Source organism: Ascaphus truei, chromosome 14 (assembly GCF_040206685.1).
Source record: "Ascaphus truei isolate aAscTru1 chromosome 14, aAscTru1.hap1, whole genome shotgun sequence".
Taxonomy (NCBI): Eukaryota; Metazoa; Chordata; class Amphibia; order Anura; family Ascaphidae; genus Ascaphus; species Ascaphus truei.
Window position 1 is genome coordinate 56,621,002 of NC_134496.1, and position 22,716 is coordinate 56,643,717.

Consider the following 22,716-nt stretch of genomic DNA (forward strand, 5'->3'; position numbering starts at 1 on the left):
CTGAAAACCAAAGCTGGATGTCATTGATGGAAACGGCTCCTCTGTATCTTACTCTTCTCTTCCCAGAAACCCACGCTGGTAATTTGCATGTAGGGTGGGCAGTGATGCAGGGTCACACTGCAGTAGTGTCAGCCGAGTGCCCTCATTTCTTTTAATTGTGGTGTGCTTTGTAACTATAAGATGAGTTTAGACTGACCTCCATTAGTGCTGCAGTACCACTTAGAGAAGTGTGATAGGCTGCATAGAATATGTACTGTTTTGGGACATATCAAAAACAAAAGATGTCCTCCGGCGTGTTGACTCAAGTACAGTTGTTGAACATAAATTGGGTGAATACAAAAGAAGACAACAATGTATCAATAAAGGTTGTTGGCCTATTAAAGCACTTTAAGTTAGATTCGTACACTTACAGATTAAATGTAGTTTGTGTTCTATAAATTCATTCCCATTTGGAGTATCAGAGGTTAATCAGGGTAAGGAAAGATCTTCAGCTTGTTCAGAATATTGGATACAAACAAAAGAGAAAAAGATCATGGCACAATAAAGGTATTACATTAGACTGGGTTAGAACAATATTGCACTTACAGCCAGCACTTGATAAAACAGCGTTTGTGGATAGCTTCCCAGCGTGTGGCAATGGACTTTTTTTGGTAGTGGTCCTGCTCACCCTTCAGGCTCTGCGGAATCCAAGCAGTCTTATCTCCCTTCACTATGCCACGTCTGCTCAGATTTTTATGTGGGGGGGGACACTTCGCCTCTCCTTCCTTCCCGTACCTTGCGCACGGACAGAAGGTGACCAGGAGGAGATCTTTCGCGAGCGGTGTCTTCCGGGTTGTGGGTGCCCATTGGGCTATCAGCTGACGGCTTCGGCAAGGGGAGATCCACACGTCCCCTTTACCTTCCTCCGTTTTACATTTATTTTTGTATGAACACTGTAATTTTAATATCATTTGGTTAGTGATTTGCGCTACTTTTCTTTTTTCTTTGGGACATATCAGTAGTGTCATTCTAACCCTTGCTGGGATTCACAAACCATTCTGCTGTTCACGGCATTGGGATGCTGGCGAGAAATATGCTATAGCTGCTGATGTGACTGCAAGCAGTGAGACATGCCTATATTCCATCAGGTTATAGTGTTCTATCCTTGCTGCTTTAACTCAATGCTGCGGGGACCTGCAAATCAAGGACTAAAGCATTCACTGCAGTCATACAAGTAGCAAGTTACCCACAAAGCAACATTGGTCGACTGTATGGCCGCACTTATAGCGCCGGTGACGTCAGGCTGCGATCACTGGAAAAATTAAATTGAGATGACTTCCAGCGATCGCGTCCAAGCCGTCGCTTTGTCGTGCTTACTATAAGCGCACGCGACGGCGGCAATGCATTTGTTTTGACACAACGTCGCGTGGCGTCGCCGGCACTATAAACGCCGCCTGAGTGGTTGGACATGCCTTGCTTGGTCATGTTTGAAGGATGTTGATTGATTGTTACAAGCTAACATTTGAACTGCACACGGCTTATTATTGATCTGTTTCCTGGTTACAGTTACATGCAATAGTCACTAGATTGTAAACATATTTTTGCAGCATTTTCCCAGACATTTCTGTTTCTCATCTGTCTTTGTTTTATCCCCTTTTTGTTTAATTTTATTTTTCCATCGCTGTTTGTCCCCCGCCTTCATCCCGTCTCTCTTTCTATAAACTCATGGCAGGGTCTGCTTGGTGAACTCATTCTATTACAACAGCAAATCCAGCAGCAGGAGGAGGAAGCACGCAGGGCTGCCGGAAACTTTAACACGGGCACTTCACAGCAAAAGCGCAAGGTGATGCTTCTTAGGGCACTGCTTGGTGAACAAGCCGTATCCTCTTTCCTGAGCGTGAGGGCATAGCTGTAAGCGAACTTAGCTTTGTTAACCAAAGTGACTGTCAGAAAAAAGGTGAACAAAGCTATGGAGGAGAACGTGACATTCACTCTTTTTAGCTCTCAGTCAGTTTGTAGTCTTGCATATAATAATTTAAAGGGGCCATACATACCATGGATTGTAACCGTTCTCATGAAAATGAACATGGTGCATTGTGTAGTAATACTGAAACTTCACACCGAGAGGCTGTTATACATTCCTGTAGCAAAAAAGCTATCCAGTGTTCATAAATATGATAATAATTTGTATTTATGCCAACACAATGCTTCCCGTAGCTTAAGCCTTTTGAATCTTTTCATTAAACAGCAATAGTGAAAAGCGTGTACTGATAGAAGCTTGGTGGCGGGGAAGGCTTTATTGAGGCTTTAAGCATTTGTTCTGTGCGTTGCAGTCTGCTTCTGTTCTCCAAGTACCAATTATTAGATTGTAAGCTCTTTGGGGCAGTGACTTCTGCTTGTCCGTTACATGTCCAATTTTGATTACCTCTGTGTTGTGCTGTTAAACTGTGATTCATGAAATAATAAATAATGCATTGGAAATCTATTAAGACCAGATTTCCTATACCTTTCTGTCCTGTGTGTAAGCTGAAGACGGCAGCGTACAAATCTGCAACTCTTTGCGCTAATTGCTTACAAGACTGTTTGCAAACTATTTAATTTATTTTTAGGAATACATTTTACAGGGTATTGTACACCTCCATTTTTACCCTTTGGGTGCCCTTTAGGCTTAATTACTAGCTCATGGGGTCTGGCATTTCTGCGCCACGTGAGAACGTAGCAGCTTCGCCAATAACAATCAGAACGCGATCTGTCACTACGCTTAACGGAGGCCTGAGGCTTCTCCCCTTCAGTCCGTCACCGGGGCTGCAGGGGCCTCCGGCATTCAAAGGGTTAAAGAAAGCTAGCAGTTAAATCTTCAAATAAATTAACCAGCTATTTCTCCTCATTTCTTGTTTTTAGGCGTCGGACAAAGAGAAAGTTGACCAAATTCAAGAAGAACTTCTTCGTACCCAGGTAACTTGTACAGCGCGCCCACTGCGCGGCTGCTCTTGTACAGCGCGCCCACTGTGCGGCTGCTCTTGTACAGCACGCCCACTGTGCGGCTGCTCTTGTACAGCACGCCCACTGTGCGGCTGCTCTTGTACAGCGCGCCCACTGTGCGGCTGCTCTTGTACAGCGCGCCCACTGCGCGGCTGCTCTTGTACAGCGCGCCCACTGTGCGGCTGCTCTTGTACAGCACGCCCACTGTGCGGCTGCTCTTGTACAGCACGCCCACTGTGCGGCTGCTCTTGTACAGCGCGCCCACTGTGCGGCTGCTCTTGTGTGTTTGGCGGCACAGATCGGTAATGCATTGTACAGTTATTTAAAGTACACAGATGTCTGTGATCCAATGAGCAGCCATAGATCATATTTTCTACTGAAAAAAGATTTATTCATTGCACTGATATATTCACAGGAGCTGAGTTTGAGCTCACAATTAAACTCCCTTTTAACTGAATGACTCTTCTCAAAGTTGGCTAACGACAGTGGAGTCGCAGTGTGAACTCAGGGGTGGTTTGCACTACTAAAAATTAGATCCTGATTTAGAGTTGGCCAAAAATAGGCGCAAAACACTAATGACTCAATGGGCGGAGCGGAGGCGTGTCTCTTCCTTATTTAAATGAGCTCAACATTTGGCGTTCACACATTAAATTGCACCTGTCATATAGTTGGGTGAACAGCTGTTCGGAATTTAAGATCCCTTCTTAACGAGGTGCCTATAGGGATCAGGCACTAATTAGACTGCACTATAAGAACCAGCATTTGCAGAATACATGTTCTGGAAGCTCGGCTGTAATTGCTGCGCTATTGATGCGCAGACGCTCCGTGGCAATGTTTCTTACAGTATTCTGGAGAATAGACCAAGACCCCAGAGAAGAATGGAACGAATTCATAGGGCTATAGTTCATGTATTTGGCTGCCTGACGAGAAGATACTCTAGAGGTGCTACAGCACCTAACGACTCACATCGTGGACATTTTGGAGCAAATTCAGGCAGATCTAGAGCCCAAAATGCACTTTAGATCAGCTGTCCCTCAAATGATAAAGCTACTGTCTGCCGCTGCTCAAGCTACTGTCTGCCGCTGCTTGTGTCTGCCGCTGCTTGTGTCTGCCGCTGCTTGTGTCTGCCGCTGCTTGTGTCTGCCGCTGCTGGTGTCTGCCGCTGCTGGTGTCTGCCGCTGCTGGTGTCTGCCGCTGCTGGTGCCTGCCGCTGCTGGTGCCTGCCGCTGCTGGTGCCTGCCGTTGCTGGTGCCTGCCGTTGCTGGTGCCTGCCGCTGCTGGTGTCTGCCATTGCTGGTGCCTGCCGCTGCTGGTGCCTGCCGCTGCTGGTGCCTGCCGCTGCTGGTGCCTGCCGCTGCTGGTGCCTGCCGCTGCTGGTGCCTGCCGCTGCTGGTGTCTGCCGCTGCTGGTGTCTGCCGTTGCTGGTGCCTGCCGCTGCTGGTGCCTGCCGCTGCTGGTGCCTGCCGCTGCTGGTGCTTGCCGCTGCTGGTGTCTGCCGCTGCTGGTGTCTGCCGTTGCTGGTGCCTGCCGCTGCTGGTGCCTGCCGCTGCTGGTGCCTGCCGCTGCTGGTGCCTGCCGCTGCTGGTGCCTGCCGCTGCTGGTGCCTGCCGCTGCTGGTGCCTGCCGCTGCTGGTGCCTGCCGCTGCTGGTGCCTGCCGCTGCTGGTGCCTGCCGCTGCTGGTGCCTGCCGCTGCTGGTGCCTGCCGCTGCTGGTGCCTGCCGCTGCTGGTGTCTGCTGCTACGCTTGTTGCAGACTGTGGTCAGTTCCCCAAAGTCAAGTTTTTAAGGGCGTGTGCTGATGCAATTAAGCGCAACTGGTTATGGGTGACAATATTACACAGCTGTGCTGGAAAAATATACATCTTTTTTAGTTCATGAGGCACAGGCGGATAAAGTGACTTACTGAAGGTTACGGGGAGCCAGCACTGGCTTTCCGATTCGTCTCACCAGCATTAAAGGCCAGAAGAGCATCTTCCAATTCCCAGTTGCTATTTTTCAGATGAAGTACCAGCGCATTCTTGAACGTCTGGAGAAAGAAAACAAAGAGCTGCGAAAGCTGGTGCTGCAAAGGGATGACAAGGGCATTCATCAGAGGAAATTAAAGGTGCCTGTGCAATTCTTTTATCCTTGTGGCCAATGCCACGTTTTATGGTTACACCTAAAATTGTCTCCCAACATGTTAAACATTGATCGTGGATCTGATGTCAATGATGGATCAATTTAAACCTTTTATATTGAAGGATGGAGTGGAATACAGTAGTTAATATTGTGGCATACAATTTCTAACAGTTCTCACCGAGCATTGAAGGCTCTTTAGGTTTTGAGTTAGCGGCGAGAGTGTGCATGGAGTGTGTGCATGGAGTGTGTGCATGGAGTGTGTGCATGGAGTGTGTGCCGCGAGTGTGTGCTGCGAGTGTGTGCCGCGAGTGTGTGCCGCGAGTGTGTGCCGCGAGTGTGTGCCGCGAGAGTGTGCAGGGAGAGTGTGCAGGGAGTGAGCAGGGAGTGTGTGCCGCGAGAGTGTGCAGGGAGTGTGTGCCGCGAGAGTGTGCAGGGAGTGAGCAGGGAGTGTGTGCCGCGAGTGTGTGTGCCGCGAGTGTGTGTGCAGGGAGTGTGTGCAGGGAGTGAGCAGGGAGTGTGTGCAGGGAGTGTGTGCAGGGAGTGTGTGCTGCGAGAGTGTGCAGGGAGTGAGCAGGGAGTGTGTGCCGCGAGAGTGTGCAGGGAGTGTGTGCAGGGAGTGAGCAGGGAGTGTGTGCAGGGAGTGTGTGCTGCGAGAGTGTGCAGGGAGGCAAATAGGCCTTTATTCTATAACGTGTGATAACGCCACATGTAACGCAGAATCAGCGCTATTACACTGATAGAATAACGCCACGTGTAACGCAGAATCGGCGCTATTACACTGATAGAATAACGCCACGTGTAACGCAGAATCAGCGCTATTACACTGATAGAATAACGCCACATGTAACACAGAATCAGCGCTATTACACTGATAGAATAACGCCACGTGTAACGCAGAATCGGCGCTATTACACTGATAGAATAACGCCACGTGTAACGCAGAATCAGCGCTATTACACTGATAGAATAACGCCACATGTAACGCAGAATCAGCGCTATTACACTGATAGAATAACGCCACATGTAACGCAGAATCGGCGCTATTACACTGATAGAATAACGCCACATGTAACGCAGAATCAGCGCTATTACACTGATAGAATAACGCCACATGTAACGCAGAATCGGCGCTATTACACTGATAGAATAACGCCACATGTAATGCAGAATCGGCGCTGTTACACTGATAGAATAACGCCACATGTAACGCAGAATCAGCGCTATTACAGTGATAGAATAAGTCCATATGTAATGCAGAATCGGCGCTATTACACTGATAGAATAACGCCACATGTAACGCAGAATCGGCGCTGTTACACTGATAGAATAACGCCACATGTAACGCAGAATCAGCGCTATTACAGTGATAGAATAAGTCCATATGTAACGCAGAATCAGCGCTATTACACTGATAGAATAACGCCACATGTAATGCAGAATCAGCGCTATTACACTGATAGAATAACGCCACATGTAACGCAGAATCAGCGCTATTACACTGATAGAATAACGCCATATGTAACGCAGAATCAGCGCTATTACACTGATAGAATAACGCCACATGTAACGCAGAATCAGCGCTATTACACTGATAGAATAACGCCACGTGTAACGCAGAATCAGCGCTATTACACTGATAGAATAACGCCACATGTAACGCAGAATCAGCGCTATTACAGTGATAGAATAACGCCACATGTAACGCAGAATCGGCGCTATTACACTGATAGAATAATGCCACATGTAATGCAGAATCGGCGCTATTACACTGATAGAATAACGCCACATGTAACGCAGAATCGGCGCTATTACACTGATAGAATAACGCCATATGTAACGCAGAATCAGCGCTATTACACTGATAGAATAACGCCACATGTAACGCAGAATCAGCGCTATTACACTGATAGAATAACGCCATATGTAACGCAGAATCAGCGCTATTACACTGATAGAATAACGCCACATGTAACGCAGAATCAGCGCTATTACAGTGATAGAATAACGCCACGTGTAACGCAGAATCAGCGCTGTTACACTGATAGAATAACGCCACATGTAACGCAGAATCAGCGCTATTACACTGATAGAATAACGCCACATGTAACGCAGAATCAGCGCTATTACACTGAGAATAACGCCACATGTAACGCAGAATCAGCGCTGTTACACTGATAGAATAACGCCACATGTAATGCAGAATCGGCGCTATTACACTGATAGAATAACGCCACATGTAACGCAGAATCGGCGCTATTACACTGATAGAATAACGCCACATGTAACGCAGAATCAGCGCTATTACACTGATAGAATAACGCCACATGTAACGCAGAATCGGCGCTATTACACTGATAGAATAACGCCACATGTAATGCAGAATCGGCGCTATTACACTGATAGAATAACGCCACATGTAATGCAGAATCGGCGCTATTACACTGATAGAATAACGCCACATGTAATGCAGAATCGGCGCTATTACACTGATAGAATAACGCCACATGTAACGCAGAATCAGCGCTATTACACTGATAGAATAACGCCATATGTAACGCAGAAACGACGCTATTACACTGATAGAATAACGCCATATGTAATGCAGAATCGGCGCTATTACACTGATAGAATAACGCCACATGTAACGCAGAATCAGCGCTGTTACACTGATAGAATAACGCCATATGTAACGCAGAATCAGCGCTATTACACTGATAGAATAACGCCATATGTAATGCAGAATCGGCGCTATTACACTGATAGAATAACGCCACGTGTAACGCAGAATCAGCGCTGTTACACTGATAGAATAACGCCACATGTAACGCAGAATCGGCGCTATTACACTGATAGAATAACGCCATATGTAATGCAGAATCAGCGCTGTTACACTGATAGAATAACGCCACATGTAACGCAGAATCAGCGCTGTTACACTGATAGAATAACGCCACATGTAACGCAGAATCAGCGCTGTTACACTGATAGAATAACGCCACATGTAACGCAGAATCAGCGCTGTTACACTGATAGAATAACGCCACATGTAACGCAGAATCGGCGCTATTACACTGATAGAATAACGCCATATGTAATGCAGAATCGGCGCTATTACACTGATAGAATAACGCCACATGTAACGCAGAATCGGCGCTGTTACACTGATAGAATAACGCCATATGTAATGCAGAATCGGCGCTGTTACACTGATAGAATAACGCCACATGTAACGCAGAATCAGCGCTATTACACTGATAGAATAACGCCATATGTAATGCAGAATCGGCGCTATTACACTGATAGAATAACGCCACATGTAACGCAGAATCAGCGCTATTACACTGATAGAATAACGCCACGTGTAACGCAGAATCAGCGCTATTACACTGATAGAATAACGCCACGTGTAACGCAGAATCGGCGCTATTACACTGATAGAATAAGGCCATATGTAACGCAGAATCAGCGCTATTACACTGATAGAATAAGGCCATATGTAACGCAGAATCAGCGCTATTACACTGATAGAATAATGCCACATGTAACGCAGAATCAGCGCTATTACACTGATAGAATAACGCCACATGTAACGCAGAATCAGCGCTATTACACTGATAGAATAACGCCACATGTAACGCAGAATCAGCGCTGTTACACTGATAGAATAACGCCACATGTAATGCAGAATCAGCGCTATTACACTGATAGAATAACGCCACATGTAACGCAGAATCAGCGCTATTACACTGATAGAATAACGCCATATGTAATGCAGAATCAGCGCTATTACACTGATAGAATAACGCCACATGTAACGCAGAATCAGCGCTATTACACTGATAGAATAACGCCACATGTAATGCAGAATCAGCGCTATTACACTGATAGAATAACGCCATATGTAATGCAGAATCAGCGCTATTACACTGATAGAATAACGCCACATGTAACGCAGAATCAGCGCTATTACACTGATAGAATAACGCCACATGTAACGCAGAATCAGCGCTATTACACTGATAGAATAACGCCACATGTAACGCAGAATCAGCGCTATTACACTGATAGAATAAGGCCACAGTGTTGTATTTTAGAGGAAGCAAAAAAATGAATGTACTAAACGCAGCGTTGCTGTAAGGCCTATTGCAAGGAACAATTCTCCTCAAGTGCACGTGTGTAAATCCCGCTCCACTTCCCTGTGTGCTTTACTGAAAGCTCTTTAGCTGTAAAGTACGGTATCGGTATCGGTATCGGTATGGATATTTGTGCAGAACAAGCTTTATCATGCCACGGTATATGCACTGCTGTGTGCCGCAGTATATGCACTGCTGTGTGCCGCGGTGTATGCACTGCTGTGTGCCGCGGTGTATGCACTGCTGTGTGCCGCGGTGTATGCACTGCTGTGTGCCGCGGTGTATGCACTGCTGTGTGCCGCGGTGTATGCACTGCTGTGTGCTGCGGTGTATGCACTGCTGTGTGCCACGGTATATGCACTGCTGTGTGCCGCGGTGTATGCACTGCTGTGTGCCGCGGTGTATGCACTGCTGTGTGCCGCGGTGTATGCACTGCTGTGTGCCGCGGTATATGCACTGCTGTGTGCCGCGGTATATGCACTGCTGTGTGCCACGGTGTATGCACTGCTGTGTGCCGCGGTGTATGCACTGCTGTGTGCCGCGGTGTATGCACTGCTGTGTGCCGCGGTGTATGCACTGCTGTGTGCCGCGGTGTATGCACTGCTGTGTGCCGCGGTGTATGCACTGCTGTGTGCCGCGGTATATGCACTGCTGTGTGCCGCGGTATATGCACTGCTGTGTGCCGCGGTATATGCACTGCTGTGTGCCGCGGTATATGCACTGCTGTGTGCCGCGGTATATGCACTGCTGTGTGCTGCGGTGTATGCACTGCTGTGTGCCGCGGTATATGTACTGCTGTGTGCCGCAGTGTATGCACTGCTGTGTGCCACGGTATATGCACTGCTGTGTGCCGCGGTGTATGTACTGCTGTGTGCCGCGGTATATGCACTGCTGTGTGCCGCGGTGTATGCACTGCTGTGTGCCGCGGTATATGTACTGCTGTGTGCCGCAGTGTATGCACTGCTGTGTGCCGCGGTGTATGCACTGCTGTGTGCCGCGGTATATGCACTGCTGTGTGCCACGGTATATGCACTGCTGTGTGCCGCGGTGTATGCACTGCTGTGTGCCGCGGTGTATGCACTGCTGTGTGCCGCGGTGTATGCACTGCTGTGTGCCGCGGTGTATGCACTGCTGTGTGCCGCGGTGTATGCACTGCTGTGTGCCGCGGTGTATGCACTGCTGTGTGCCGCGGTATATGCACTGCTGTGTGCCGCTTCAAAATATGAAAAATTGTGTTTGGCTAAGAGCTATAAAGACACACGAAATATGAAAACTAGTTCCAAAAGAGGACCCTTGATGAATATAATCTTGACGCAGGATATGATGGTAGAAAACACTTTTTTGCCTGGAAAACCTCAGCGTGCACAGATGTAAAGGTATAACATAAAGTTCAATCCAACATAGGCAGTGTGAAGATAAATTCCCACTATATCTTCCGTGAATGAATGAATAAGGATAATGCGTCAAATAAAGGATTCACATGTAAGTGCAGCACCTTGACGAGCTCCAACGATCCTTCGGTCCCGAGTGTGCTTGCGTACAGAAATTGAATAAGTAATGGTAGAAGAAAAAACGGAGCCTGAAAAAGAGAAACTAAGAGGCATCAGCCTTAAAAACAAGTTTTTTAATGGTCATAGAAACAAACAAAGCGAGGTGTCGCCCCACCAACGCGTTTCATGCAAGAAGCACTTTCTCAAGGTATTACATTTGCTTCTATGACCTTTAACTTATTTTTAAGGCTTTTGCCCTCTCAGTTTCTCTTTTTCTAGTTCCAGTGACAGCGCTCCGTTTTTACATCTGCTGTTACTTATATTCCGCATCGTTCAGATAGCGTGATTGTGATCATGTGTATGTCTTTTTAGTATAAGCTGTACACACGCATATATAATACACACGGATTTAGAAATGTTCCATACACACATGTTAATAAAGTTTCGATGTTGTTGTATATGTTCCCATCGCTCTTCTTCACAAGCTGACGCATTGGTTTTGTGCCTTAGAAATCCCTGATTGATATGTACTCTGAAGTGTTGGACATTCTTTCTGACTACGATGCCAACTACAATACCCAGGACCATTTGCCAAGGGTATGTATCTAAATAATTTGTCCCAGGGCTTAAACGCGGGACACGTTTCCATGAATACAGGTTTGCATTGTTACTGAAATATTACAATCAACGTATGTCCGCAGCCTCTGACCTGTGGGGTTTATGGTTTTAACAGGAAAGTTTTATTTCTTGAAGGTGGTTGTAGTTGGTGACCAGAGTTCAGGAAAAACCAGCGTTCTGGAAATGATCGCACAAGCCCGGATTTTCCCGCGAGGTTCTGGTGAGATGATGACGCGTTCTCCAGTGAAGGTACGTTTAACGAAGAACAGAATAAGATGGGAGATAGGAGAGTTCCTTAAACTGCTCCGTGAAAGCTGCTTGTTGCGGGTAGTGTATATGGCTGGTTTACTACAGAATGTAACAGCTGAAGTTTTAAGATCATAAATTCAGTATAATACTGGGAATACAACTAAAAGAGGATACAGATTCCGTGCTGCGCACATCGTGACCAGGTCGTCTTTGCCTGATCTCATTCTGCTCCTTGATTTGAATTGTCTGAAAAATAAAGTTATTCTTGCGAGAGGCCCTGTCCCCCTGACCTGTCCCCTTTGTGTTTTGTTGCTTAAGGTTACCCTAAGTGAAGGCCCTCACCACGTCGCTGTATTTAAAGACAGTTCCCGGGAGTTTGACCTCACCAAGGAGGAGGATGTAAGTAAGAATAACTCTTATAATGGAAATAATCAGCCAGGGATTTCCCAGTTGTGTTATTTTCATTTTCCCGCAATCCCCAGTATTTTGTCATGTTGCTTGACGTATCGGCTATATACGGAAGAACAATTACAGGAGATGTCCTAGCAATGAGGCTATTGACTAAAATACCTGCTAACTAGCCAAGCACAAATATGGAATATAGATTGATGTATTAAGCAGCAACATGGGACTGCATCATGTACATACCTTGTATTATGCATTATTATATATATATATATATAGTCCATCAGATTTTCTCACGTTGTTGTTTTTTTGTTTGTTTTATTATACAGCTGGCAGCTTTGAGGGACGAAATAGAGATCCGAATGCGGAAAAGTGTAAAGGAAGGACAAACCGTTAGTCCTGAGGTAGCAGCCTGGGCACGGTACCCATGTATTTCCCCCTCCCGTGAGGAATAGCACAAAGGGGGCACTAAATAACTGGGACAATTGAGAAATACACTTGACCTATGAATTACATGGGGTATATTTTCATTGTTTGTGACCAAGTGATTTGGGAAAGTACACTTCCATACATTACGTGCCCCTGCCGCGCCGCTGCCGTGCCCCTGCCGCGCCGCTGCCGTGCCCCTGTTGTGCCGCTGCCGTGCCCCTGCCGTTCCTTTCACTTACCGTGCTGTTGTATTTGCTGCTCTGAGCTTCCGGTGCATCTCCGATAACCGATACCGGTCTGTTTTTTACAGACCATCTCCTTAAGCGTGAAGGGCCCTGGAATTCAGAGGATGGTGCTAGTTGATCTCCCAGGTGTCATCAGTGTAAGTTGCACAAACATGTGATCTTGTTTTTCCTATTGATAGATGTGATGAGAACCTTTGTTATTTCTCCATTAGACTGTAACATCGGGCATGGCACCAGATACCAAGGAAACGATCTTCAGAATCAGCAAGGCTTATATGCAGAACCCAAATGCAATCATTCTATGTATTCAAGGTAATTGTTTAGCATTTGGTAAAATATACATACACAGTGGAGCTGTACATTCTTAACCTAACTGCAATGATTACTGTAGCTGTGAAGCTTATTGCGGAAGCTTCTCTGTGTATTCTCTTGATGCCGCTTTTAAACCAGGCTAGCTTGCTACCCTGCACAATGTGAGGGGCCAGGGGCTCAGTGTCCATAGCATTGAACCTTCATTTGGGATGCCCCCTGTTCTTGTGCCAAATCGACCAATGTCACTAAACAGGAATCTTAAGACTCAATAGTATAATAGAGAGAGGAGAAATAGACTCCCTAAACATTGATTCTTTAGGGTTCTTTCTTCACCGTGACGATTATAATGTAGTATTGTGTATTGTGCAGCACTTAGGTGTGTGTGTATGTACTTGTTATAAACTTGTTTCCTGTTTTAGTTATATGATTCAATTAATTAACTTTGAAAACCTTTCATGGCTGTTCTATGGAAGCCTTCATGACCACACAAGATAGCTGGTTCACCATTAAGGGTAGAATTTAATGATGGCCTGTAAGTGTTGAGGTCATGCAATAGAACGACAGATCTTCAGTGTTATACATGCTTCTACAGTCTTCTCTTCAGATGTACAGCGTGTTGGGGATGAAACACACACCTACTGTATGTGTATAGTCCTCCGGCGATTTAAAGTCGTGGTTGCTTTGCCAATTGCACCATACTCCTCACTGCAAAGATTACGCGGACGACTCCAGAAACGGCTAAACGTTGTACTTATTCTTCAGATGGCTTATATTTGTGATGTTTGTAGAAGGCTCGATATGTCTGATAGAGACATGAAAGGGAGGAGTGACTAATGACCTGTACAGTTTTGTACGAAGTTTCTCAGGAACTTTGTCTCGCTCTTGTAGACGGGTCTGTGGATGCAGAGCGCAGCATCGTCACTGACCTTGTAAGTCAAATGGATCCACACGGGAGACGCACCATCTTCGTCTTAACAAAAGTAGATCTTGCTGAGAAAAATGTAGCTAGTCCTAATCGGGTAAGGTGTCTGTTTTATTTCTAATAGGACTGGTTTAAGTTGGGATATAATGTATTTTGTGTTATTTTATTGTACGGCCTGAATAAATATCCATGCACTTTGTTCCCTAAAATCCTTAAACCGTGGTAGTTTTTTAGGGAATATTGTTCTAATCCGGGTTTTATTTGTTTTCTGGTTTACGTTTGACATTTCTGACTAGTAAATGAATGCGTAGTAGTAGCAGTATGCATGGACTGCGCATGCACATTTTCCAATAGCCTGCTTTCTGTCTCTAGATTCAGCAAATCATTGAAGGTAAACTGTTTCCAATGAAGGCTCTGGGATACTTTGCTGTGGTTACAGGGAAAGGTAAGCGACGTAAACATGGTCAAAACTAAACATGAAATGGTCCCCGTTCTCATGAGAAATCCTGAGATATGCATTCCTATTATTCTAGAAGATTCTGTACCTAAACATTTCCAAACTGTAACAAGCAGGACCAGGCTTGTTGTAAGTGTGCACTGCCACAGGGTGTGTATTGGAAGGAGCAGTCCCTGAAAAACAAACCACATTGTATCTGTATTTATTGCACTTCCTTGGCGACAAAGTTTTGAATTTCAAGAACAGAGCAGGAATGGAATGTGCTCAAAGAATAGATAACTCGCCTGTTCTTTAAATACCTTTAACTGTCTGAGAAGGATTCCTTAATATGAAGGTATACCCTTCCATTAGGTCAGTGTATCCTTTGGGACATCACTGAGGAGACAGTGTACAGTACTGATAATTACAGGCATACCCCGCATTAACGTACGCAATGGGACCGGAGCATGTATGTAAAGCGAAAATGTACTTAAAGTGAAGCACTACCTTTTCCTACTTATTAATGCATGTACTGTACTGCAATTATTATATATGTGCATAACTGATGTAAATAACGCATTTGTAACAGGCTCTATAGTCTCCCCGCTTGCGCACAGCTTCGGTGCAGGTAGGGAGCCGGTATTGCTGTTCAGGACGTGCTGACAGGCGCATGCGTGAGCTGCCGTTTGCCTATTGGGCGATATGTACTTACTCGCGAGTGTACTTAAAGTGAGTGTACTTAAAGCGGGGTATGCCTGTACTTTGAATTGGATAGACATTCAGCCTGGCGTTCAGCAGAGCGCGTTGGTTACTGGTATTGCTGTGTCCTGCACCATGTCCATTTGAAGTGGCAGAAGACCTGATTCTATGAGAGAGGAAATGTGGAAACCGCTTATTGTATCTCTCTTATTTTATATTTTGAATAGGTAACAGCAATGAAAGTATTGATTCCATTAAAGATTATGAAGAAGACTTTTTTCAAGGATCTACTCTTGTGAAGTAAGTTTTCTTGTAAAGGAAATGACACACTCCCCTTTCCAGGGAACAAGGAGAAGGAGCGGCTCAGTGAGTAAAAGACTCTGACTGGCACTGAGTGTGAAGCAGGGGAACCTGGTTCAATTCCTGGTGTCGGCTCCTTGTGACCTTGGGCAAGTCACTTTTTCTCCCTGTGCCTCAGGCACCAAAATCATAGATTGTAAGCTCTACGGGGCAGGGACTGTGTCTGCAAAATGTCTCTGTAAAGTGCTATGTAAAACTAGCAGCGCTATACAAGAACATGCTATTATTATTATTATTAGTATTATTATTAACAGAGATGGTGATCTATAAATTAACCACAAATTGCCCAGTCGGCACCGGCGGGTCTGACAGCCCGATGTCATTGTCCCTCCCGTACTAAAACAGTCGAATTACTGTAAACAGGATCTTTCTGTAATACGACATTATTTATAATAATAATAGCATGTTCTTGTATAGCGCTGCTAGTTGTACGTAGCGCTTTACAGAGACATTTTGCAGGCACAGGTCCCTGCCCCGTGGAGCTTACAATCTATGTTTTTTGGTGCCTGAGGTACAGGGAGATAAAGTGACTGCCCAAGGTCACAAGGAGCCGACACCGGGAATTGAACCAGACTCCCCTTCAAGCTTCAAACTCTCAGTGCCAGTCAGTGTCTTTACTCACTGAGCCACTCCCTCTCCACTTCTCCTTATGTATGTTGTACGTATACAAACGTTGTGCTAAATAAATGGTAGGGTTATTACGAATGTTTGTTTTTCCTTGCTAGGAAAGGGATGCTTAAAGCACATCAGGTGACCACCAAGAATTTAAGCCTGGCGGTGTCTGACTGTTTTTGGAAAATGGTACGAGAGTCTGTTGAACAACAAGCTGATGCCTTTAAAGGTAACCTTAACGAGCCAATCATTAACGTTGTGCTCCCGTTCCATCCTTATCCAAGCACTTGTGGGTCAGGAAGGAATTTGTCTTTTATTTATATTGGTTCTTTGATATCTTTGGATACGTTGATCTCTATGACCGTGGATAATTATATATTGTATGTATGTCTTTATTGGTATAGCGCCATTAATGCACATAGCGCTTCACAGCAGTAAAATACATGACAATCATATAAATAACAAATAATACAAATAACACGTCAGGGGAAGAAGCGCTTCAGACATAAGTAACATTTAGGAAAAGGAGTCCCTGCTCCAAAGAGCTTACAGTCTAATTGATAGGTAGGAAGAACGTACAGAGACAGTTACTGTGTAGCACAAATAATATATAATGAGATTGAGTTCTACCTAGGCACTGTGTAAATATGGATAACAAATCTATCCATCTCCGATTCTGTCAGTTATTTTAATATGTCATTACTTATCTGTGTCGCATTTTCGGACATCAATAAATATAACTTTGTAAGTGACCATGAAAGGAAGACCGTACCCTGCAGGGCTGGCAAGCTAAGCTTTTTAGTGTTTTGTTTCACAGTGAGCCATCATCTTTTGAAAACGGGAGCGCTGTGTCATGGCGTCCGTATCGTGTGCTTATGAGATCCGGTTGATTTTGATAACTTTTAAGTTTTTTTTGTGTTTCCACAGCAACTCGTTTTAATCTTGAGACGGAATGGAAGAATAATTTCCCTCGCCTGCGTGAGCTTGACCGGGTAACGTACAGACGCCGCGCACGCCTCCACGCAATATATTCCTCTACGTTATATGTTGTGGCTGAAAGCAAAGACAAGGAATTCTTCACTTATACAAGCAATTTGTATAATATAGAGCAGGGGAGCACACGTTTGCTGCTGCGCCCCCTGTCTTGCTTGCCCCGGTTCCCCCTCACCCCCCAGTCAAATCTCCCGCCCCCCCGGATGGTCGCGCCCCCCAGTTTGCGCACCGCTGATATAGAGTTCTTCTCTTTTTTTTATTTTTTATGCTAAAGATCAAATATATATGTATTTTGTGATCCAATAATCCGCTCAGCTTAATTTACATTAGGGTGCTAGAAAGGGAACTCTATTCATAATAAAGAAGAGGAAAAAAGTCCCTCATAGTTTCTGCACTCGGGTCTACAAGGTGAGGGACGTTTTTTCTCGTCTTTCATTTATATGCTAAAGATGGTTGTTTTCAGGCAAAATCTCAGCTGATATTTTAGATTTTCTGATCGTCGAATTGCGAGCTTGGTGGGGGTCATTGCGAGCTTGGTGGGGGTTGTGAGGCATTGCACGCTTGGTGGGGGTGAGGCATTGCACGCTTGGTGGAGGTGAAGCATTGCGCGCTTGGTGGGGGTGGTGAGGCATTGCGTGCCTGGTGGTACTGGTGAGGCATTGCGAGCTTGGTGGGGGTGAGGCATTGCACGCTTGGTGGGGGTGAGGCATTGCGGGCCTGGTGGGGCTGGTGAGGCATTGTGTGCCTGGTGGTGCTGGTGAGGCATTGCGGGCCTGGTGGTGCTGGTGAGGCATTGCGGGCCTGGTGGGGCTGGTGAGGCATTGCGGGCCTGGTGGTGCTGGTGAGGCATTGCGTGCTTGGTGCTGGTGAGGCATTGCGTGCTTGGGGGTGCTGGTGAGGCATTGCGTGCCTGGTGGTGCTGGTGAGGCATTGCGGGCCTGGTGGTGCTGGTGAGGCATTGCGGGCCTGGTGGTGCTGGTGAGGCATTGCGTGCCTGGTGGTGCTGGTGAGGCGTTGCGTGCCTGGTGGTGCTGGTGAGGCATTGCGTGCCTGGTGGTGCTGGTGAGGCATTGCGTGCCTGGTGGTGCTGGTGAGGCATTGCGTGCCTGGTGGTGCTGGTGAGGCATTGCGTGCCTGGTGGTGCTGGTGAGGCATTGCGTGCCTGGTGGTGCTGGTGAGGCATTGCGTGCCTGGTGGTGCTGGTGAGGCATTGCGTGCCTGGTGCTGGTGAGGCATTGCGTGCCTGGTGGTGCTGGTGAGGCATTGCGTGCCTGGTGGTGCTGGTGAGGCATTGCGTGCCTGGTGGTGCTGGTGAGGCATTGCGTGCCTGGTGGTGCTGGTGAGGCATTGCGTGCCTGGTGGTGCTGGTGAGGCATTGCGTGCCTGGTGGTGCTGGTGAGGCATTGCGTGCCTGGTGGTGCTGGTGAGGCATTACGTGCCTGGTGGTGCTGGTGAGGCATTGCGGGCCTGGTGGTGCTGGTGAGGCATTGCGGGCCTGGTGGTGCTGGTGAGGCATTGCGGGCCTGGTGGTGCTGGTGAGGCATTGCGGGCCTGGTGGTGCTGGTGAGGCATTGCGGGCCTGGTGGTGCTGGTGAGGCATTGCGTGCCTGGTGGTGCTGGTGAGGCATTGCGTGCCTGGTGGTGCTGGTGAGGCATTTTGGGCCTGGTGGTGCTGGTGAGGCATTGCGGGCCTGGTGGGGGTGAGGCATTGCGTGCCTGGTGGTGCTGGTGAGGCATTGCGTGCCTGGTGGTGCTGGTGAGGCATTGCGGGCCTGGTGGTGCTGGTGAGGCATTACGTGCCTGGTGGTGCTGGTGAGGCATTGTGTGCCTGGTGGTGCTGGTGATGCATTGCGTGCCTGGTGGTGCTGGTGAGGCATTGCGGGCCTGGTGGTGCTGGTGAGGCATTGCGTGCCTGGTGGTGCTGGTGAGGCATTGCGGGCCTGGTGGTGCTGGTGAGGCATTGCGGGCCTGGTGGTGCTGGTGAGGCATTGCGGGCCTGGTGGTGCTGGTGAGGCATTGCGTACCTGGTGGTGCTGGTGAGGCATTGCGTGCCTGGTGGTGCTGGTGAGGCATTGCGTGCTTGGGGGTGCTGGTGAGGCATTGCGTGCCTGGTGGTGCTGGTGAGGCATTGCGGGCCTGGTGGTGCTGGTGAGGCATTGCGGGCCTGGTGGTGCTGGTGAGGCATTGCGTGCTTGGGGGTGCTGGTGAGGCATTGCGGGCCTGGTGGTGCTGGTGAGGCATTGCGGGCCTGGTGGTGCTGGTGAGGCATTGCGGGCCTGGTGGTGCTGGTGAGGCATTGCGGGCCTGGTGGTGCTGGTGAGGCATTGCGGGCCTGGTGGTGCTGGTGAGGCATTGCGGGCCTGGTGGTGCTGGTGAGGCATTGCGTGCTTGGGGGTGCTGGTGAGGCATTGCGGGCCTGGTGGTGCTGGTGAGGCATTGCGGGCCTGGTGGTGCTGGTGAGGCATTGCGGGCCTGGTGGTGCTGGTGAGGCATTGCGGGCCTGGTGGTGCTGGTGAGGCATTGCGTGCCTGGTGGTGCTGGTGCGGCATTGCGTGCCTGGTGGTGACGGTGAGGCATTGCGGGCCTGGTGGTACTGGTGAGGCATTGCGGGCCTGGTGGTGCTGGTGAGGCATTGCGTGCCTGGTGGTGCTGGTGAGGCATTGCGTGCCTGGTGGTGCTGGTGAGGCATTGCGTGCCTGGTGGTGCTGGTGAGGCATTGCGGGCCTGGTGGTGCTGGTGAGGCATTGCGGGCCTGGTGGTGCTGGTGAGGCATTGCGGGCCTGGTGGTGCTGGTGAGGCATTGCGTGCCTGGTGGTGCTGGTGAGGCATTGCGGGCCTGGTGGTGCTGGTGAGGCATTGCGGGCCTGGTGGTGCTGGTGAGGCATTGCGTGCCTGGTGGTGCTGGTGAGGCATTGCGGGCCTGGTGGTGCTGGTGAGGCATTGCGGGCCTGGTGGTGCTGGTGAGGCGTTGTCTCTATGCATTGTAATCATATTTTTACCATTTTTGTTTCTCTTCTTAGAATGAACTGTTTGAAAAAGCAAAGAATGAGATCCTTGACGAGGTTATAAGTCTTAGCCAGGTTACACCAAAGCACTGGTAATTATCTGCAATTATATTTCTTTCTCTCCTTCGTTTATGAATAGCCTCATTTTCATGTGGTCTGGAAATTGTGTAGTTAAAAATATTTACAGAGGGATGTTTACACATAACCCAATGCTTTCTCTTTATAAGTCTAATTGTGACCACTGATCTCCAATCTCCTCCTCCTACTTCCTAAGCAGATCACAACCTGATATTGTCTAGTGCTTTGCAATGGCTCATTCTGTTGGCCATGCCCTACAGATATATTCCAGCCCCCGTAAACCAGTTGTGCTGTATTCCATGGAGGAGCTCCCGTGAGAAGCCCACATCGCACTCACACTCGCACTCGCACTCTCACTCGCACTCTCGTTTCTTCTGTGGAATTTAGTCCCGTGGAGGCAACATTTCCACGTTTTGGCATTAATTCTTTCTTGTTGGCACCGGCAGTATGGCGTGTGTGAGATGTGTGTAGACAGGTTAGCAGGTGACGGCCTTGTTTAGCAGAAGCTGACATCTAACTGGGTTTTATAGTGTTGCAGCATAATACACCTCCAAATCCAGCATTAACCCAAACTATTATTTAGGGGGGTGGTGTTTTTTGGTATGTATTTTGTGGGGGGATAGAGTGAGTGGGGTAATTGACGGAAGGCAGGGGGGAGAGAGGGGGGAGTGAGTGAGGAAAAGCGGGAGTGAGGCGCAGAGGAGATAAATACATGCAAGGCGGGAGGGGGGAGAGTAAGTGAGACAGAAGGGAGAGAAATACATGCAAGGCGGGAGGCGGGAGAGTAAGTGAGACAGAAGGGAGAGAAATAAATGGGTAGAGGGTGGTAAATAAACGGAGCTCATGAGGTGTGAAATTTACCTAAGGCCGCGCTTATAGTGCCGGCGACGCTGACATCAGGCTGCGCTTATAGTGCCGGCGACGCTGACATCAGGCTGCGGTTATAGTGCCGGCGACGCTGACATCAGGCTGCGGTTATAGTGCCGGCGACGCTGACATCAGGCTGCGGTTATAGTGCCGGCGACGCTGACATCAGGCTGCGGTTATAGTGCCGGCGACGCTGACATCAGACTGCGGTTATAGAGCCGGCGACGCTGACATAAGGCTGCGGTTATAGTGCCGGCGACGCTGACATCAGGCTGCGGTCGCTGGAAAATCAAATTGAAGTGACTTCTAGCGATCGCGACCGCGCCGTCACGTCACTCCTACTATAAGCACACGCGACGGCGGCAATACATTCGATTTGACGCGACGTCGTCAGCACTATAAGCGCGGCCGAATATGTGTCAGCCAGATAGGGGTTCCCCTAGATTTTTCAAAATACTTCAAGGGTTCCTCCAAACAAAAAAGGTTGGAAATCACTGCCCCAAGTACACACATACACACATACACACATACACACACACACATATATACTACCCCCCAAATAAACACACACTAACCCACCCCCCAAATACTGTATATACACACACATTGCTGTTTTCGATTCCCTTTGAACTTTCCCTGGTTTGGTTTATCAATATTTTATTTATTTGGCGCTGGTCGGGCCTCTTGTTGCCACCGAACCCGACGTCTCCGCAACTGCTTGCCTGCCTCTCTTTTGTGGGGTCGTCAGGCTCTGTGACGGCTCGCGCCAGAAGTTGCGGCGTGGGACAGTACAGGAGAGAGAGAGGCCAGCAGTTGTGGAGACATCGGGTCCGGTGGCAACAAGAGGCCTGACCAGTGCCAGCCGGGCCCCCCGCACCACCGGCAGAATAGTGAGGGACAGAGGCAGCAGCTGGGGGTCAGCAACCTGCAGAGAGCCATGAGTAGGAGCAGAAAGAGCCCAGGTTGCTGACCCCTGACCTCGTCCATTATGAATGGATATTCTTTAGGTACAGGAAGGTTTCGGTTGCTACATAATAATATGCACCCTCTTTGAATTCCATGGTTTTACATATCAGGGAATAATAACAATCATCTGTTCCTTAGCAGGTCTTAAAATTAGGTAAATACAACCTCAAGTGAACAACAACACAGACATATTAAAGGTGACCTTCTCCTAGCATGCATGGGCATTAACTTCTCTGCTATTGTCCTTGATTTACTTTAGGGAAGAGATCCTTCAGAAGACTCTGTGGGAACGGGTCTCTACCCATGTGATGGAGAACATCTACCTCCCAGCAGCTCAGTCCGTGAGCTCAGGCACCTTTAACACCACTGTGGACATCAAACTGAAACAGTGGACAGACAAGCAGTTGCCTCATAAAGCAGTAGAGGTTTGATTAACAATAATTTATTAAAGTTTATCTCTGTGTGCCACTAACATGCCTGTGATCTGTTAGGCTCGTCCATAGAGGGGCAGACCGCTGAGCGATCAGACTGCCTAAAATCAGTGATCGCGTCTATACAGCGTGCGTGCACGCAGAAGCGGGAGGGGGCGCGCGATGCGCGTGAAATCAGTCAAAACGTTTTTTTCCGTGCCGTCAGTGGCCCGCCCATAGACACGCCCACGGATTGTCTATGGACGCAGCCTATGTGTATCTGTGTGCCGCTAACCTGCCTGATCTGTTACAGTGTATTTGTGTGCCGCTAACCTGCGTGATCTGTTTGTGTATCTGTGTGCCGCTAACCTGCGTGATCTGTTTGTGTATCTGTGTGCCGCTAACCTG

At 48.0% G+C, this 22,716-nt stretch overlaps 1 protein-coding gene across 8 annotated transcripts in view; it reads left to right on the forward strand.

Annotated features, from left to right (window-relative positions):
- The window catches only part of OPA1 (OPA1 mitochondrial dynamin like GTPase), an 80,985-nt gene that overhangs the window by 17,348 nt on the left and 40,921 nt on the right, over positions 1-22,716 (forward strand). For 4 of the 8 annotated variants that reach the window (XM_075571097.1, XM_075571098.1, XM_075571099.1 and 1 more), the window contains 16 exons: positions 1,712-1,822; positions 2,881-2,934; positions 4,961-5,065; positions 11,213-11,299; positions 11,456-11,569; positions 11,888-11,968; positions 12,304-12,378; positions 12,714-12,785; positions 12,861-12,960; positions 13,849-13,979; positions 14,255-14,327; positions 15,245-15,317; positions 16,103-16,218; positions 16,917-16,981; positions 20,003-20,079; positions 22,158-22,323. In XM_075571097.1, the coding sequence (XP_075427212.1) occupies positions 1,712-1,822; positions 2,881-2,934; positions 4,961-5,065; positions 11,213-11,299; positions 11,456-11,569; positions 11,888-11,968; positions 12,304-12,378; positions 12,714-12,785; positions 12,861-12,960; positions 13,849-13,979; positions 14,255-14,327; positions 15,245-15,317; positions 16,103-16,218; positions 16,917-16,981; positions 20,003-20,079; positions 22,158-22,323 (1,500 nt within the window). The remainder of the gene's footprint in view (positions 1-1,711; positions 1,823-2,880; positions 2,935-4,960; positions 5,066-11,212; positions 11,300-11,455; positions 11,570-11,887; positions 11,969-12,303; positions 12,379-12,713; positions 12,786-12,860; positions 12,961-13,848; positions 13,980-14,254; positions 14,328-15,244; positions 15,318-16,102; positions 16,219-16,916; positions 16,982-20,002; positions 20,080-22,157; positions 22,324-22,716) is intronic. The other 4 variants (XM_075571100.1, XM_075571102.1, XM_075571103.1 and 1 more) reach the window with 1 other exon arrangement.